The 19,759-nt window shown below is 36.0% G+C and overlaps 1 protein-coding gene across 4 annotated transcripts in view; it reads left to right on the top strand.

Moving 5' to 3' along the window:
* Nucleotides 1-19,759, top strand: part of LOC129239534 (probable serine/threonine-protein kinase DDB_G0280133) — a 67,108-nt gene that overhangs the window by 20,919 nt on the left and 26,430 nt on the right. Inside the window, exons 1-2 of one of the 4 annotated variants that reach the window (XM_054877681.1) lie at nt 10,902-11,212; nt 11,374-11,498. The exons of 1 other annotated variant lie outside the window; for it this stretch is intronic. In XM_054877681.1, coding sequence (XP_054733656.1) covers nt 11,492-11,498 — 7 coding nt within the window. In that variant the 5' untranslated portion in view covers nt 10,902-11,212; nt 11,374-11,491. Of the gene's footprint in view, nt 1-10,901; nt 11,499-19,759 lie in introns of those variants that run through there. 2 more of the 4 variants (XM_054876881.1, XM_054876096.1) reach the window with 2 other exon arrangements.

The following is a 19,759-nucleotide window of genomic DNA, read 5'->3' as shown; positions in this document are numbered from 1 at the left end:
TACGGGAAGGTAATTTATCTATTATCAAGGCCATGACCTCAATTTCTATATAAAGTTATTAATACACGGCAAGAAACTCAAATATTATATTTTAGTCAGAGTTTTAACTGGCTTAAATTATTTACCTAAATTCTGTAGTTTAGACTCGCTATACTTAGTACTGCCATAAGTTCTGTTACAACTTAAATCCTTATAGATAGGAAATTATAATAATTTTTTTTAATGAAGTTAGTTTTATCAGTTACTTAAATCATGTAAATAATAAAAAAATATTTAAATTTTTGTTCGAAAAGGTCATTCAGCTATTGTAGCACGCACTGTTTCCATGGATTTGAGACTGCAAATTTCTGTTAGGTCTTCGACAACCATGTTCTCGAATTCTGATCACGAACCGTTGGCCAATGGATTCAGATCTGGACTTCCAGACGGCCAATCTTCAGTGGCTATGAACCACTGCTGGGTGGTTTTTCCTTGTGGGCTGGACGGGATCTTGCAGGAAGATCCAACGCTCTCCATTGAAGAGAGTACTGCTCAACTGCTGCACCATGGCTTCTAAGACATCCTCCTGGTACACTTTTGCCCCGGTCTTAATCCCTTTTTCGCAGAAATGAAGAGATGTAACGCCTTTATAAGACGCTCCACACCAAACCATTTCAGAGGCTGGATGGTAGCCACGCTGAACCCTTGGAACAACATAATTTGGGTTTTTAGAAGTTTTAGCATAGATTTTGTCGATTTGCTTATTAAAAACTTCTTGAACAGTGAACAATTTCCGATCTGTGAAAAGAATATTTTCATGACCATTGGCCGCGTTCCACGGTAGTAGATGCTTGATCTGTCGAGTCTAATTTTCTTCAAGGGCGTTGTCAAAATATGACCGGCCAGTTGATGGAAGGCTTTCATGCGGTGATCATTTGTAATTAGTCTTGACATGGATCTGGCGATACCTTCATTTCCCTGGACATGATTTTCTGCGAATTCTTTCTCAAATGGATTTTATGGCTGTACTGGTTCGAACCACTCGAGGATAACACTTCTTTTTCTGCCTGTCAACTCAGATTGAAAAAAAAGCTATTGAATGTGCGGTAAACAAACATTAAGTTTTTTTAGGAATTCGTAAATCCCACTCCCACGTTTACCACACTTCAGTGCAACCACTGCAATGCGGTGTTCTTTAGCTCCTCACTCCATAGTTAACAAGCGAAATTAAGTATAATTTATGAGTAGACAATGCATACGAACAAAAGCAAAAATAACGGAACTTTTTTCTGCGAATTTGTTCTCGTCGTATGTATTATAAAATTTGTCACACAATTTATAGTAAGACTAAGTATTTTAATAGCATTTTTATTTTGTTAAAAATAAAAATAGCAGGACACAACCCCCGACCCCGAAAACTCAAACTTAATTTCACAGTGATGGGCTTTACATAATAAAACCATAAACTCGCATACTCCTAAAATTACGAAGTTAAATCCTCTTTTGACTGGACTACTTGGAAGTTACTTGCAAACGGATGAGAAGAGCGCGCTTGTATCGTACGTGTAAAATTACACGAAAACATTCTAATGAAAGATTTAATATCATATTTAATGGTATTTATAGTGGAAACTCCATTAGTAAATTTAAACAGTACTTATATCAGTATTTTCGAGACTTTGTCACAGAACTGTAAATTTTAATTAATTGCGAAGAAAGATCATCATAAATTGTACCATTACAATGTCGGAAACATGTCAGAATTTTTTTAATCCTTTTTTTAGTTTAATTTCAATGAATATATAAAAGATTAAAAGAAAAAATTAGATGTTTGTGTTTAGCGTACTTTAATCCACTAAAAGGAATTAATTTTTAGAAAAATGCATCCATTTTTCCTCTTTCACTTGTTGCATGAAACCGAAGCACTATGCGTGTTGTCGAAAATAACGAGCAACAAATACACAAAATAATAAAAGTGCAAATGAGAAGCAAACCAACAACAGTCTCTAGTTCACACCTACACATACACTTTCTATACTTACATATGTTTGTTTGCTTCTTCCCCATACAGATTATATTCGTTTGTAGTTATTTACCTTTAGTTGGTTAAAATTATTTGTGGCCTGTTGGCCATAGTTGCTAACTTAGTGCTTCAAGGCCTAAATTGAGTGCTTTTTACAAATTAAAACGCAAACAAATGCAATATACCATAGATAGTTAAAAATATGAAATTATTGGTTAAATGTATAGAAGCGATTTGTTTTTACAAAATCATTATGAACGAATAAATTTTGTGTTATTGAATTATGTATGTGATAGGTTGGTTAGCTGGCAATATTGCTGTTGGCCGTTTCATTCGGGTTGTGTGTGCGTATATTGTTTTTCATGTTTATCATTATCTTGCTTTCTTATGTTCACATGTATACTTCCGAACATATTTTCAAAGCTTTTCGTATATCTTTACACACTTTTATTACTGTTTCGGTTTTATTTTGTTCAAATTTTTACCAGTGGCTACGTTGTGTTTGTCTACATATGACTTTTCGTACTTCCTTGTCAGCTCGTTTGATTTCCATGCTTCGTTTTGCTTTGAATATCGTCTACGTTTGCCTACGTGATATTTAGCATTTTTTGCTCTTTAGTAGAGCAGCAAAGTCATGCTGCCTTGTTTTCTCTGCTGCTGCGCTTAGACGCCCTGTTTTTGCTGCGTCTGCACAAACAGCATACTAGATGTGTGCAAACATAGATTTATTTACACTGGTCGTCGGACTTAGCACTGTCACTTCCTACCAAATTACTTACCGGTCAGTTTATATGATCTTTAGCGAACTAGCGGGTTTGCTGGTTATGTTTACTTGTAAGTGGTTTCTTTGTTGGTCGGTCACCACGCAAATCAGCGGCAGCTAGGTGACGAGTGACAGTTCTTAAGCCTTGTTTTGTTCGGCCTTTATGATGTAATATTGCGACAATTTTTCTTTTATAAAAGTTGGAAATAATTCGTGAAATTGACGACTTATGAATGTTATTATTTATGGAAATGTCTTTTTGTTTTGTTTATACAGAGAAACTTTCGTTGCTTCAACTTCGGGAATTCTCTTCTGGAGTTGCCCGTCGTGTTCAAACTCCACTGTTGTTGTAGCAGAATAAAAATTCCCTATACATGTTTGGGGAATGCTGCTGAAGTGACAGTTTTTGGCTGTATATAAATCATAGCCGTAGAAGCGATTTCGCGCCATTCATTGCTTGCAATTGTTTTAGTTTTTGCTCTTTTACTCAACAACAGCATTTGTGGCTCGTGACCAAGTTACGAGTTTATAAAGAGTGATTTTTTAAGAGCTATAGGAAAGTTTTTCAAAAAAACACATGTAAAATTCAGAAAAATGCATGAAATTTTTATTTAAATCGATAGTACAATCCATATAATTTAATGTTTGAAAATGATTTCAGGCAAATGTTGACGCAATATGCAATAAGAAAAACTTCCAAGGAAAAATAAATTTGTAAGAGGAGTAATGCCCAAAGTGTGTTCCAGTTGCATATGTTTTTTGTACTTATACCAGCAATGCCAAATCAGACAAATGACGACCTCGATTTACCCTCATGTAAAACCTATTTCCAAGTTGTAGATGAAGTACAAGAATGATAGAGAGAGAGATTGCGCCTTCCGAATTCGCCACGTCGTAAGAGTCCATTAATAAACAAACAACAGGAAGGAGAATTACTTGTTTGTGAAAGAGAAGAGTAGGCGAAAGCAATGGAAAGAACCAAACACAAACACATCGTTTGCATTAGTTTGTTTATTTTTAATCTCACAAATCATACTATTACCAAGCCATTCAGTGAATTTTCACAAACATGTTTGCTTTGTTCGTTTGTTTTGTATTGCGATGGGAGCTGTCGTCAGAGTCAAGTAACTGTTTTTTAACGGCGCCACCTTCAGGACTCAATTTGCCTTGGAGCTTGTTTGTGTTTTGCTGTTGTTGTAATATTTACATATTATTTATATTGGTTTTCTTTTTTTTAATTTCGGTAAAATATTTGTGCGTTCATATCAATTAGTGCCCATGATGGAAAGAATAATGGGATGGCGCCTACCGTGGTACCGTTACTTTGCTCTCAGCGAATTTGACAATGAGTGACTTCGTTTTAGCACCAGTATGGCCAGATTACCATTTTCGTAATTTGATTTAGTATTTTTTTGTTTTTTATTCTCCGAGTTTTAGTTCTTTCTTCATGAAAATTTTGTAATCTGTTCTAATTAAAATGTAACGCATATAATTTTGTAAAATATAGATTTTTTTTAATTAGTTCAATAATTCACTTAGTTTTATTTAAGTTTACTTTTTTAAATATCTGGTCGCATTGCCCGCGATTGCAGTTGTTGTTGGTGTTCTTCTGCTTTCAGCAGTCAAATCTCTCTCTCGATACTGCAGTGTTGCCTAGCTTTGGATATAAAAACGCACTAAAATGCCCATTTAAAGAAAATAAAACACCAAATTTTTATTATTGAATTACTTAAAGAACATTGTATGCGTAACAAATTGTCTTTAAAATTTGCGTTTTTTTAAACAAATGTGTTATGGTTATGTAAAATTTAATTTATGATTTTTTTCTGTTAAGAGAACGACTTTTTTACTATACTGTAGGTTATGTAACAAGATAAGGTACTCTTTTTGTAAAAATCTCGTTATGGTTTCTGCAGTATTTTTTTGCTTATTTTTACTATGATTACACCTCTTGATGCCCTATGTCCCACTAAGGATTGAGGACCGGAAGAATCGATTCCACCTCTATGATTTTAATTAGCATTCAGTAAATTCAAACGCTTTTTAAAATGTGTAAAAAGGTTTTCAATGTTAAGAAGAGTTGAGAGACGGATATTCACCTTAAAAGGAGCAAAAATTAAATTTGCACTTTCAAAATATCAAACTTTATAAGAATCAACAAATTTGTATCAGCACTAAAATCTTCTCAGAGTGACCTTTCTTAACATTCTTTTGTTTAATAATACAGTTTTTTTAACTTATAGTTTCGGTAGCTTTAAATTAAAAGCAAAAATAAACAAACACCAAACTTAAAAATTTTCGCATTTTGGGTATGAAAAGCACTAAATTTATTGTGAAGAGCAAATGGTTGCTAACACTAACAACTTGACAAAAGTGACGTCACGCTCTCTCTGATGAGCGCAATCTTGTTTCTATCATTCTTGTTTAGTGCCAACAAGTTAAACGGCTTTGTTTATTCTCTTTTATCATTCTAGCTCTCAGGTGACGAAGTTTTCATTTCTATTAAAGTTTCTCTGTACTTCTATGTATTTGTACTTCTACATTTCTCTTTTAGTTCTAAATTCTAACTGTATACTTTGCTTCGCATTTACAAAGATGTTTATGCTTTTGCCGCCATGTGCCAGCTTTTTTTTCTGTTGTTCTCACTGTTGGTGGGTTGCCGCTGGCTATAAAGCTTTCATATTTAAGGTTTTAAACAACGACGCAAATTATATGCATATGTACGCATGGTTTTCTTTTTTATGGTCATTTGGGTATTGTGACATCGCGCCGTGTTGCCACAGAATTACTGTGGCCAAAAACAAATCAGTGAAAAAAGAAACATACATATGTGGAACCGGTCGATTGGCGACTTGGCTTCTGCAGTACAAATGTATGTTAATGCATATATAACTATTTACGGTGGCGTACATAAAAATGGCACCTATAATTGCAGTTTTTGCTGCATTCCTGTTTTTATGTAAATTTGTTGTTTCTTTTTTATTAATGCATAGTTGCTATGTAAAAGCTTATTACACGTAAAAAAATTACTTGAGATTCTGCCGGTTTTTTTTTTGCTCGATAAAACTGTTCTCGTACAAATTTCGGTGTCATCGTATTCTATTTCTTTCCTCTCTTGGGCTATTTTAAACATATTTTGCAAACTCTTGCGTTGAAGATAGCGATATTATCTCGAGCTAGGCCGTGCGTCCTGAATCGGTTATCATTTTCATGCATCTGGTCCTCTCACGGTTCGATGAACACTGTTATACTTTTTCCATTTTTCTGTCCATACCAAAGGAGTCTCTTTTCCTACAGTTTATTAATATTAAAAGTAGTGTAGCAAACCCGTATGCTACATTTTTCATACAAATAATCGAAAATAAAAAAATAAATATATTCGTCGGCGAACTTGTTAATTTTTTTTTTTTAATATTTTTCATCGCTTAAAAATGTTCCAATAGCATATCGAATCTTGGCCTTATTGACCCTATAAGTGCCAACCAGCACCTGTAATATAATATGTCAGGATACGTCGAGTTATAAAATAAACACTCTTTCAGCTCATGCTTAAATTATACTTTATTGTAAAAAAATAACATGAATATAATAAAAAAAACGTTTGAGGCGCCTAAATCCGTTAGTGACCGTCGTCTTCGCCGTTCGTTCGATTATTGCCGTTGACGATTTTAAAATATCATGACAACATCTTGCAGTTGCCATACATCGCCGTCATTTACGGTTGCCATGTGTTTACAGTCGGCCACTCCTGAATATACAAGCGACCTCGCTGTTAGTTTTTTTCTTCATCAGTGCTTTCGTCACCCTCGCTAAGTTGTTCGTCAAAAGCTGATAGATTACACCATGGTCGAAGTTTATCGGAAGAAAATATTGATGTGTAATGACGTTGTTTGCGTGAACAATCTGGAAGATCGGTTATGACGTATCGATCACGATCAAGAGTTTTGCTTATGATAAAGGGGCCTTTGTAACGAGGCTCCAACTTTCGTGACTCCCCCGTGCTTGCTGGTTCGTTCTCGGCTAAGACCAAATCTCCTACTTTGTATTGTGTTGGTGCGGTATGCTTTGCGTCGAAACGTATTTTGGATTTTGCTCGTTGTCGGTTAACTCACACGGTTGCTGCTTGTCGAAGGTCGTTGATATCTATAATATCTTGCGTGTCGCTCTCGTTTAGAATTGCCGTCAGTTTATTTTTGAGAATATCTCGTGGTTTGAATGAATATACTAACTCGTATGGGGTTTGACCTGCCGTTTGATCACGTATTGTGTTCAAAACCCATTGGATATCCCGTAGTTCGTCGTTCCATTTCTTTTCCGCTTGTGGCATCGTTCGTAGCATACTGAGCAATGTTCGGTTAGTTTGTTCGGCAAGCCCTTTCGCACGTGGTGTGCGAACTGCGTTTTTAATGTGTTTAATATCGTAATCTTTACAATATTTAGCAAATTCTTTAAATGTAAACGGTGTTCCACGATCTGTTACAAAACGATGAGGGACTCCGATGTAGCTTATTACTTCGTCGAGGACTGCTAGCACGTGTTTGGTCGCAGTACTCTTAACAGCACGAATTACTGTAAACTTGGTAAAAGAGTCAACCAAAACCAATATGTCTTCGTTCCTACGGGAGCTTTGCGGAAAAGGACCAAGATGATCTAGATGTATAGTTTTAAAAGGAATCGGTTCCATATCATCGTAGTTATACACCCCTTCTCTCTTTCCGCTCGAGGTTTTGTTGCAAGCACAGTCAACACAAGATTTTATGTAAGCTTTTACAAAATTTCGCATTCGTGGAAACCAAAGGAAGTTTTGTATACGGTCATGATAGTCATGAACTATACGCCAACGAAGGGATTTCGAGACGAGCGGCTAAACCAATTGTACTGGCATCAGTATGGATTTCATGTTCTGCTTCCGCGTTATACGGCACCATTACTGGTTGAGATGAAATAATATCTTTAAGCCTGTCGAAAGCTATCTGTTGGTCGTTTGCCCAATTAAATTGGCTGTCTTTTCGTAAAAGTTTTCTTAACGGTTCAGATAAAATAGCATTCCTTGGAACAAATCGTCGGAAATAACCACTAAGCCCTAAAAATTGGCGAACTTCGTGAACGTTGGTTGGTGTTTTAAATTGTTCAACTGCAATCGTTTCCCTTAACCCTGGTTGAATACCACCGTTTGTTTTTCAGAACTCACATTTTTTAATATTAAGAGTTAAATGTAGCTCACGTATTGCTTGAAAAACTCGTGTGATTTTATTAAACATTTCGTCGATTGTGTTGCTACCTACTAGGATATAATCCATGTAGTGCATCATGTCAGATGATTTAATTCTGTCTTAAATTTTTGCCATGAGCCTTTGAAATACAGCTGGTGCGTTCTTAAGTCCAAATAGCATGCACCTAAAATTATATAGACCTTCAGTAGTAATAAACGAGGTATATTTTTGACTTTCGGTAGCTATTGGCACCTGGTAATAACCCGAATTTAAGTCAAGTGCTGTATAATACTTATAATTCGAAATTTCTTGCAGAGTTTCTTCGATATTGAGCATCGGGGAATATTCTTTCTTCGTATGGGCGTTTATTTTACGATGGTCAACACACATTCTATCTGTACCGACTTTCTTTTTTATTAAAGTTATTGGGCTAGCATAAACCGACTCTGACTTTTCAACAATACCGTTTTTTAAAAGATCTTTTACTATTTGGCTTACGATTGTTTGTTTGTTAACAGTAATAGAAGCCCCGCAAGTGTAGGGCATATCACCGGTCGTCTTCGTCTAGCTCATCTAAAGGTAGGCCCAGGAAACATGCTGTTTCGACGGGTTGTGGATAAGTAGGAGCTTAACCTGCTGCAGTATCCAGAACGTAATTGTGTCAGTGTTACACGTGTCTCACGTGGACGCTGAAGCTCTTCATCTGCTATAGGTGGAGGTTGGACTCCGATTACGGTATTCACAGGACGGGAGCTTAAGAAGGTGATGACGGGGTTCAAGTGAATGCCGTTTATTGTCTGTCTAAACATTGTCTTGTCCAGTAAATTTCAGTCAGTTTTGTCCTTGATTTCGTCAGCGTTGTTTAAGTGGTGTCTCTGACGTGCCTGGGAGGTGGCTCAGGGCCAAGCAGGTATCTGCAGGGGTGAAACCTGCGGTAACATCCTAGCAGGAACTGCTTACTGAGCAGTTTGTTATGCTCCATTACTGGGAGCATTTGTGCCTCGTTGTGTTGAACATTTGTGAAGGTGTTGAACAGGGGGCATCAGGAGGCGGCCGGTCGCTGTCCGTATTTTGGCATGTCTGCAGCTTTATCCACTGCGTGTTACTAGTTCCAGGCGGCCAGATAGGCGCAGCATAGTTCAGAACCGGCCGACTAATTGCCTTAAATGTCGATAGCAACAGTTCTTTGTCTTTGTCCCAAGTGCTGCCGGCAAGCGATTTGAGGACCTTGTTGCAATTTTGGCCTTTAGTGGTAATTGCGGTTGTGTGCGCTGAGAAGAAGAGCAAACTGTCGAAGGTTACACCCAAAGTTTTGGGGTTGTTTACCGTCGGAATTGGTGTACAAATATGGGATTCGAGACGTGGATTAGAATGATTTAAGTAATACTTAGAAGATATACACCAAAGAACGAAAGTAAATAGTATTATGTCAAAATGTGGAAAGACTATACTGGACCTATACTATTTACTTTGTGTATAAAAGATTTTGAAATAGTTGTAAAGATATGCCAAATAGTATTATATGATGATGATACCCTTATTTATTATGAAGTGAAAGTGAGGAAGAATGTAAAAATAAAATATTAGCTAATATAGACAAGGTCACTAAAGGGTTACAAATGAACAAACTTAAATTAAATGAAAGGAAGACAAAAATACTATAAATTAGCATTAGTGCGATATATGAATTACAAATAAACAACAAAAAATTGAAAAAATTAACACAATCAAATATCTTGGAGTAATTATTGACAAAGAATTAATATGAATGTTAATCACAGATGTGGACACCTAACAGAGAAAACAGAACTCAAATCAGCTTACTTTTCTGTAAGTAAGTGAAAAAAGAAGAACATTTGTTGATTTATATCTTCCACGAATTTTTAAACTTATTAGAAATTAACAATTACGAATTTACATCTGTGTGAGTATGTGGGATAAATTATTGTTTATTATCTTCCTTATTTAAAAAAAATCAATTAAAATTGTTTTTATTTAAATAATTTCAATAAAATTCCTATTCATAAATGGCAGATAACTTCTATTGAGTTGGAAAATTGTTTACTATTTAATTATGCAATATCAACAGAGATGGCAACTATTTATGATTTGCCGAACTGTGGGTCATGTGGTTTTTTATACTTCAAAACTTTGCTACGAATTCGAAACAGGGGAATGATTAAGCCGAAATAAATAAATAAAAACGCACACACACATAAATAAAACACAACCAAGCAGAAATGAAATAATAAACGACAATAAAAAGAGAGTATCTCAATTTCAATTTGAACACAAGTGACCAAATAACATATGTATGTACTCCTTCTTCTACATTTAGCACCAAACAGCTACAAATTAGCACCGTTCCAAATATTTCCGCATGTTAAAGCGAAAGCAAGGGCTGTCGCATAATAATTTAATATCTGCTGATCCGATGGTGTGTGTGGGATTGGGTGAATGGGATGGACATATTGAAGAGAAAAAGTGGGGATACCACGTGTACCACTATCGCAAAGACTATTTTGCTTTTATACACATGAGTATGCGATGACTTCATTTACGTCAAAACGCGCAACCTAATTTTCGTTCCACTTTTCTACAAGGCGGGAATGGGCGCGTAATTGCGCGTGTGCTCAACATAATACGAGTAATTATAACAAATATAAATATTCACACAACCAACAACCGGCGCTAGCACTAACACCGGTAACGGCACCGGTTTCCAACGATGTCTCTTCTCAATCACCAAAACAAAAATAAAATCAGCACCATCGGAAGAGCACCAGTTACGAAGTATAACTACATAAACACAAAACATTATATGAGAGACGAATATGAACGATAACCAGCCGGTGCGTTGTCAGTTCTCTTCGTCGGTTTTTTACTCTGTGCCGACAGTTAGTGCTAAATGGTTAGGCGGAGCGAAGCGTACCAAATGTTTTCGCATTGGCATTGTTCTTGGTTTTTGGCTTTGATTTTTAGTACGGTTCGGCTTGAATTGGTCTGGTGCGGCGTGATGAACTGTATACATTTCTTTTAACATCCATCTTTCAATCAGGGTGTTTGCCATGCTTTTTTTTGCGTGTCTGTAGCAATTTTAATTTCTACTGCGTATTTAGGAATAGTTTGTACATACATACATACGTAACAAAATCATCCGGAAAAGATTAGGTTAAAAAGTTTTTAGTTCTCCTTTATATGTGTGTGCTGTGTCGACGATGTTCAACCATATTGGTAAATAATTGACTGTCAAATAATACATACGTATTGAAGAATAAGTAGATAATTATAATATTAATTAAAATTCAACAAAATATTTAAATATTAAACGTTAAGAAAAAAACGTATTCGCCAGCTAAATAAAAACAATCACAACGAAAATATTTTATTACAAGGATCTCTAAAAAAATAACTAAAACATCTGCTTATACGGTATAATAAAAAAACGGTATTATCAGAAGGCGATAAAAGGAGGAAAACAGTAACAACATTGTACACAACAACACAATAAAAATGGCTGGTAAATATTTGCAAAATAATTTGTGGTTAATATTTTTTTTAGTTTAAGTTTTTTTTTTGTTGATAATTAAAAAGGCTCGGATTTGATATAATGTACCATGGGTATTTTTAGGCAAATTATAATGACTTATTAATTGAAACTTGGTTAATATGTTAGGGAGTGGCTCAGGAACAACCTTTATAACTCCAAATTATTCCGCAAATAATAGGTTGGTAATTATTTACCTTCAAAGTACCCACTCGCGTATGACGTTTTTAATTTTGGGCTCAATGGTTTTAACGTGGAAAGGAGTTCTATACAAAAATACTGAGGATGGCGTTATTTTTTTTTATGATGAGGATTATTTTTTTTGAATCGCGGCCGAAGGCCGCCCACGCAGAAAGAAGTTCAGGCAAAAATACCGTGGATGATGTAGCCGGAGTTGGACTAATGAGCGTTATTTTTGAGAAGCGCGACCGGGGGAAGTTCTAAGCAAAAATTCTACCAATTTGCGAAAACCCTTCTAGTCTACCCTTCTGTAAAATTCAAATTTATATGTTTATATTTTGGAAAATGTTTCTCAATTCTAAACTAAAGCAAAAAATACTGCAGATTTACAAACTGAACGTGTCAGCATGCGAACTTCGTTCTTATTCAGGTGTCTGGTAACACCAACGTTTTGCTAAATTACACAACTTTAACAATAAGTTACTTAAAAACTATGAGCCTCCGGAGGGTGCGGTTTTCAGTTTTAGGATGGGGATACACCCCTCTATCTCCCCGTATAACCTTTTTCAACACATGTAACATTATACTAAAAGTTTCCCATTAAAAATAATAACATGTGAATTATTGTTAAGAAAATATTTATGGTCGAAAGCAGTGAAATGAAAAGTAAATAAAGAAATATTGTATAAAACTAGTTATGAGAAGCTATGCTATGAGAAAACTTTAGGTGTTTGCACGGTGGCCCATTCGCTCTTTGTGAGAAATATTTGGGATTTTTCTATGAAACTCTCAGGAAATGTAGGTTTGATGTGTGTTTTGCTAAAACTAACCTCGCAACTATTCGGTTAATAATAGTTGTTCTAAATTTGTCCTGTATCTTCACCAATTTTTGATATGATAAGTGCACTTATTGCATATCTTTATAGCATTATTAGATCTCTTTAACAACACACATGTTTCAAACACTTTTTATTTATATGTAAAATAAATTAACAACTTAAATAGCATTTATAAATTGCAAAACTCCTAACATGTCAGCCGAATTAACAATAAGGGCTTGTTCGAGGCACGTAATAAAAACGGCGATACTGCTGCACTGATGACAATTTGCAACACTGTTGCAATTGCTCTACTGATACTCTTCTGATGTTCGGCAAACAAACAATTTTTGATGCCGATTTATTTGTATTCGCGCGCAACACTTGCCGAATTTTTGACACTTCGAACGTGATGCTTTTGACAATGTTAAAAGAATTTTACATCGAACGTGATACTTTCACAAATCATGCAACACTGCGGTTGTGATTGAAGCTCGGACAAGCCCTAACTGAAATGCCTGGCTGAAATAGTACACTGCCAGACGCAAAGAAAACAAATTTAATGAGAATAGAATCAAATCAATACAGGCACACAATTTACATACACTCTTCTTTGGAAGTTGAATGAGAATGCGGCGATAGGAGATTATACTATCTAAAATAAAATACATATACCATATACGCTTGGAACTTGACAATAGCAATACCAAAAAATATTCGATTTTTCCAACTCTATTTTTGTTTCATCGCTGAATAGAACTTAACGCCACTGCTTTTGAGACTAGGGTATGTGCTCTCGAACAAACTCAATTCATCGTTGTCGTTGCAATGCTGTTACCAATGGCTTCTTCCGTCCGAGTCGAGTTTGAAGTCCTGCTTCTGCCAATCAAAGCGCAACTGTTCTTTTTGTTATTGGCTTTTCCAGATGAATGAAAACTTCTCGATGGATGTCAGCACCCCTCCTTCTGGGATACTGTTTTGACAATCTAACGATCATCCTATCAATCTGGCTAGTAGTCTTTAAAAACCATCGTTTTTGAAACATTTAATTGTGTTGATATATCACTATAGGATAATCCGGTATTTTGCAACTCGTTGAATGTTTTTCGAAGAGCTGGGGTGCAATTTTTCCCTTTCGGCATTATTGAATCGATTTAACTAAAATAAATTGCTGTAGGAATACTTATACATATACATATATCTATATATACAGTATGTGTGTGAATTTTTTTCTGTTTTATATTGTAATAACTATGTATATGGCGGCCACCGTAGCAGAGTGGGTTGGTGCGTGACTACCATTCGGAATTCACAGAGAGAACGTAGGTTCGAATCTCGGTGAAACACCAAAATTAAGAAAAACATTTTTCTAATAGCGGTCGCCTCTCGGCAGGTAATGGAAACCTCCGAGTGTATTTCTGCCATGAAAAAGCTTCTCATAAAAAATATCTGCCTTTCGGAGTCGGCTTGAAACTGTAGGTCCCTCCATTTGTGGAACAACATCAAGACACACACCACAAATGGGAGGAGGAGCTCGGCCAAACACCCAAAAAGGGTGTACGCGCCAATTATATATAATATATAAAGGGTGGTTAAGTTTCAAGGGCCGGTGTTGATTTTGAAAAAAATACAATTTTTTTAGGAAATAATTGTCATTTCTCTTTATTATGATAATATTGGTATGGAACAAAATAGCGGTCTCGGCGGCATACCTCCATCCGATGGTCCAAATTTTCGCAGACGCTGTTGCATAATTGAGGTTCTATTCTAGTCTGTACGAGCTGTGTTCAAAAAGTATGGCGAATTTTGAATTTTCGCGGGTTACGTATATTAGAATTTCGATTTTTTTGTGGCGATATGTTGGTACTCATGTCTTCACTCATGCCGACGAGTTCGGCCAATTTGAATGTTTAGTTAATTGTTGACAGCTGCTTTGCTTGCACGTGTTTCGGCTCCTCTTCGATTTTTATCTATTCAAAAAATGGATCAAAGAGCCTGTATCAAATTTTGTGTAAAAAACGAAATTATGTAAGTGCGCCGATACATTGCGAATGTTGGCTGTGGCATACGGAGAAGGTTCTTTGGACGAAAGCAACGTTTATCGGTGGTACAAAATGTTCTCAGAAGGCCGAGAAGATGTGAACGACGAAAAGCGTACCGGACGCCCGAGCCCTTCAACAGCAGACGAAAAAATTGATGAAGTGAAGAAAATGGTATTGGCCAATCGTCGAATCACCGTTAGAGAAGTTGCTGAGAACCTAAACATATCGATTGGCTCATGCCCGTAAAATTCGTACCAAAACTGCTTAATTTCGATCAAAAGCAGCATCGCTTGAACATTGCTAATGAGATGTTGGACTCTGTCCGCGACGCTCAAATTTGCTCCAGAGGGGTCCCATGACGAATCGTGGGTTTATGGTTATGACGTGGAAACCAAAGCTCAATCATCTCAAGACCGAAAAAAGCGCGCCAGGGTCGGTCGAATGTAAAAGTTTTGCTTACCGTTTTTTTCGATTGTAGTGGCATTGTGCATCGTGAGTTCTTGTCACAGGGTAAGGAATATTACGTGCAAGTTATGCGCAATTTGCGCGAAGCAATCCGCCAGAACCGCCCGGATTTGTGGACGAACAAAAATTTGCTCTTGCATCACGATAACACGCCTGCTCATACATCGTTGCTTGTGCGCGACAATTTGGCCAAAAACAACACTCTAATGATGCCACAGCCACCGTATTCCCCAGATCTGGCCCCCTATGACTTTTTCTTGTTCCCGAAACTGAAGAGGCCCATGAAAGGACAACGCTACGCTACGATTGACGAGATAAAGACGGCATCCAAGGAGGAGCTGAACAAGATAAACAAAATGATTGTTTGAAGTGCTTCGAAGATTGGAAAAAACGTTGGCTCATGGGGATTACTTTGGAAGGGACAAAATAGATATTAAAGAATAAATAAATAATTTTTGAAAAAAACGCAAAATTCTCGATACTTTTTGAACACACCTCGTATATTTCGAGGCTGTCGTAATGGTTCTGTATATTTTAGGAGGCGCAAAGTGGGTTTCCACAGGCCAAATCCAGTACTCAGCTCTGGCCTCGAAACAGCTTTGCGACTTCTTGTTACGCTTTTTGGCATTAACAATAATTTTCGCTGAATAGGTGAGCAAACCCCTGATAAACTTGTAAATTTTATTTTATTTTGTTAATTGTAGTTTGTACTGTGCCTTTAGTAACTATAGCACAGGCACTTACTGATTAATTTTAATTGCTTCTTGCTATACGTATATGTAGGCCATATGTATATGCAGGTCAATGAGCTTTTCTTAAAACTGCTGAGTAACAATTTTGAAATTTCGATGACAAGTCGTTGAAATTTAAAACTTGGGTTTATATTGTTTTTATAGGCAAATGAATTATATTTTCATGAAGAAATGGCAAAAATTGAATAAGAAACAATTAAATTTCCAGAACTTGTCAATGTGGCTGTGCTATTGTTATTAAACGTTTTTAAATTAATATGTTTTTAATTTATTTTTATTTAATTTGCGTCATATTCTTGCCTAGCCCTACACATGAGTGTTCACATACCATACATATGTACACACTCACATATGTGTTATTTACACTTTCCTTTTTACCTTGCAAAAATGTTGCTGTTATTCGATTAAAAATCTACAATTATTGGTTTTAAAGTTTTCCTTTGTTTTATTGCCATCTGAGCTAGAAACGTGTTTTTCTACAGTCCAGACAATACAGAATCACCTAAAAACAATTTACTATTTTAAAGAAAATAAATTTTACTTAAAATATAGGGTTGTTCAATAGGTGCGCTTCAACTTTTTCCGATAGGGAGGGCGAACGACGCAATATTTTTTATTTTTCGCTTGTCATTTGTAAACTTCATTAGTATACATTTCATCATGGAACGCTACACACTTGAGCAACGATTGCAAATCGTGCAAATTTTTTATGAAAATAATCGTTCTGTTGCTGCTACTTTAAGAGCATTACCGCCATTGTACGGTCCATTTAACAAGCCGTCCCGTTTTGGGGTTATGTGAAGTCATTGGTCTACAGTAACAAGCCGGCGACGATTTGTGAGCTCAGAGCCAAATTGAACGCGAAATTGCTGGAATTTCGGCCGATTTATGCAAAAGAGTGGTCGAAAATTGGGTTCAACGATTGGACTTCGTAAAACGTGCACGCGGTGGTCATGCAAAAGAAATCGAATTTCATACTTAAATGTATATGTTCAAACTCGATAATAAAAAAAAAATTAGTTAAAAAAGTCAAACCGTTTGTGTTTTATTCAAAAAAGTTCAAAAGTTGAAGTGCTCTTACTGAAAAACCCTTTATATCTTGTATTTGCTCACAGTAGATATCCCACATGCGCTGCCTACGCGAATGATTGTGCGTTTTCATATTCATTTGTTATTTATTTAGATTTGTACTTTGTTTTTTTGTTTTTGTTTTTTTTTTTTGTTTGGTGTGTGCATGTTTTCTGTCTAAAGTGAAAAACGTGCTTTTGAAAACTTTTCCTTGGAGTTCGATTCTTTTTTATTGTATCAAAACATAATACATAGAATGGAAAATTTATGCTTAAAAGTTAGGTCATATTGGCCTGTTGACTGACAGTTTCTTCTTCAGACATCTTCTTTATTTATGATATCAACTGACTTGACCAACCAAGTAGTTTATTTTGAAATCAAATCTTGTTTAGCTCCCCTTTAGCTTCTGTTTTGTTACTGAATCACGCCAGCAGTTTCGTGGAATATAAATATGTACATACATATTATAGATACACCATTGTGCAAAAATATAAAACTTTCAATAAAGACTGGGTCTCCAAAATATCTTCATATTTGAATTGATAACTATACGATAACGATAACTAACAGCGCGATTTTTAAAGCCAATGATATCAATATCATCGGCATACCCCAAGAATTGTACGCTCTTATGAAAAGTTGTGCCTGAGTGATTAAGTCCTGTGGCTCGCACGATCTTTTCCAACATCAGGTTAAAAAAGTAACACGACATCGAGTCACCCTGTCTGAAAACTCGTTTGGTATCAAACGGCTCGGATAGGTCCTTCCCAAATCTGACTCCGCTGCTGGTATTGAGCAACGTCAATTTGCATAGCCGTATTAGTTTCGCGAGGATAATAAATTCAGAAATCGTGTCATACAGGTAACTCCTTTTCGTACTGTCGAATGCAGCTTTGAAATCGACGAAAGCATGGTGTGTGTCGATTCTCCTTCGATGGGTCCTTTTAAAGACTTTGCATATTGAATATCTGATCGATTGTAGATTTTCCAGGTTTAAAGCCAGCCTGATAAGGTCCAATCAGTTGGTTGACGGCGGGCTTAAGCTTTTCACATAATACGCTCGCTTGAACCTTACATGCCATATTTAGAAGGTTAATCCCGCGGTGTTAGATTGGGCAGAGAATAGTATAAAAAAACTTGAGGCTTAGTAGTTGTCGTTATTTGCTTACGTTATTGTTATGGTTATTTAAAAATTTGATAACATCCTAATTGACGCTTTAGAATGCGCGGCGAATCACAACTTACACTAGTTGTGCATATTTTGCACTTCTAGAAAATTATTGTTAATCAGTTTTAAACGTTGAGTGTTACTAGCTGATGCTGACTCTGAACTAAATTGACATTTGATAAAATAACAACTAAAAGGTGATGCAAAAAAAAGTCTTGTTTTATTGTGATGATAACATTTTTACCTTTTTCACCAATATTTTATTCACACTACCACAAAGTAAAATCAACCTTCCACCTAAATTTATTGTCTTTAATATTATAATTTTGTTTTTATTTTAGTTTCTGTTCGCTGTTTTTTCACTACCCTTACTATTTTTTTCCTCACTTTTTCATCTCATCTCTCCTTATGTACACTTAATCACTATAAACACTCCTCAATAAATTCTCATAAATAAGGTGTTTGTCTTCCACCCCGATTGTTTTGCACTAGAAAATTATCATTGAATTGATAACGCTTATCAGCAGTGCGAAAACTAGTAATTCACACACCTACATGCATATGTACATGTAAACATTAAATAATGCATAAGTAATACGATTAGGCTATTTTGGGTGTTAATTGATGAGTGGCAAGTCGTCTAGCTCACTCGATGTTCTGTCTGCCTTGTCCGTTCAATTTTCTGCGTGACGCGATTCAGGCTTGCGGTTTTTGTTGTTATTGTAGCAGCATAAACATTCCCTATAAATGTACGGGGAATGTTACGGTTGTACTGCTTGACCGAATATAAATCCGGGTCTTTACGTAGAACCGACCGACCGTTGTTCTTGTGTCGGTACCAGAGAATTGATATAAAATTATATTTATATTTCTATTACTTGCCTTATTGTTTTCATAATAGGCACAACACCTCATTCTAAATATTGTTCTATGTACACTCGAATATTTGTACATCTGTGCAAAGCTATTTTATATTATTATAATAACTTCATTAAATGCGTCATGGAAATATTATCTATCGCACGTCGGCCAGCCAATAGTTCCCCTTTTTTTTTATAATTTTTATCCAAACTAATGGTACTCACATACTGTGTTGTGGTCAAATCATTTGCAACTATTACCCTATTATACAATAATTACTTCTTTTGTTGAAAGTCTGCGTACACCTTAAATTGACTTAAAAACAATATAAATTTATAGTACAAAACATATTTTATTTATTTATTCTTTCATTACATTCTTAAGTTCTGAAAACAAAAGAAAATAATAATATTCCTCACTTCATTGTTTACATAACGGTAAGTTAACTTGGAAATCCAACGTAGAATTTCTCTTGCCAACAAGTGCTACTTTGGACTAAGTTGGCAAATGAGTAGTAAAGTCCTCTTTCGACGAACAAAACTAACACTCTACAAGGCTCTCATCATGCCCGTTGTTGTTGTTATAGCAGCATAAACATTCCCCCTACCTACATATGGGGAATGCTGTTGGAGTGACAGTCCTTGGCCGGATATAAATCCGGGTCGTTTCGGTAACGTAGAACCGACCGTCTAAAGTATGGCGCAGAAGCGTGGATGATGACAACATCCGATGAAGCGACGCTTGGAGTGTTTGAGAGAAAAATTCGAGAGAAAGACGATGGAACGATGAGCTGTATAAGCTTTACGACGAAATAGACATAGCGCAACGAATAAAGATCCAGCGGCTACGTTGGCTGGGTCATGTTGTCCGAATGGATACA

Source organism: Anastrepha obliqua, chromosome 1 (assembly GCF_027943255.1).
Source record: "Anastrepha obliqua isolate idAnaObli1 chromosome 1, idAnaObli1_1.0, whole genome shotgun sequence".
Taxonomy (NCBI): Eukaryota; Metazoa; Arthropoda; class Insecta; order Diptera; family Tephritidae; genus Anastrepha; species Anastrepha obliqua.
Note: the sequence above shows the minus strand (reverse complement) of the source record. Positions and strands in the feature narration are given on the sequence as shown.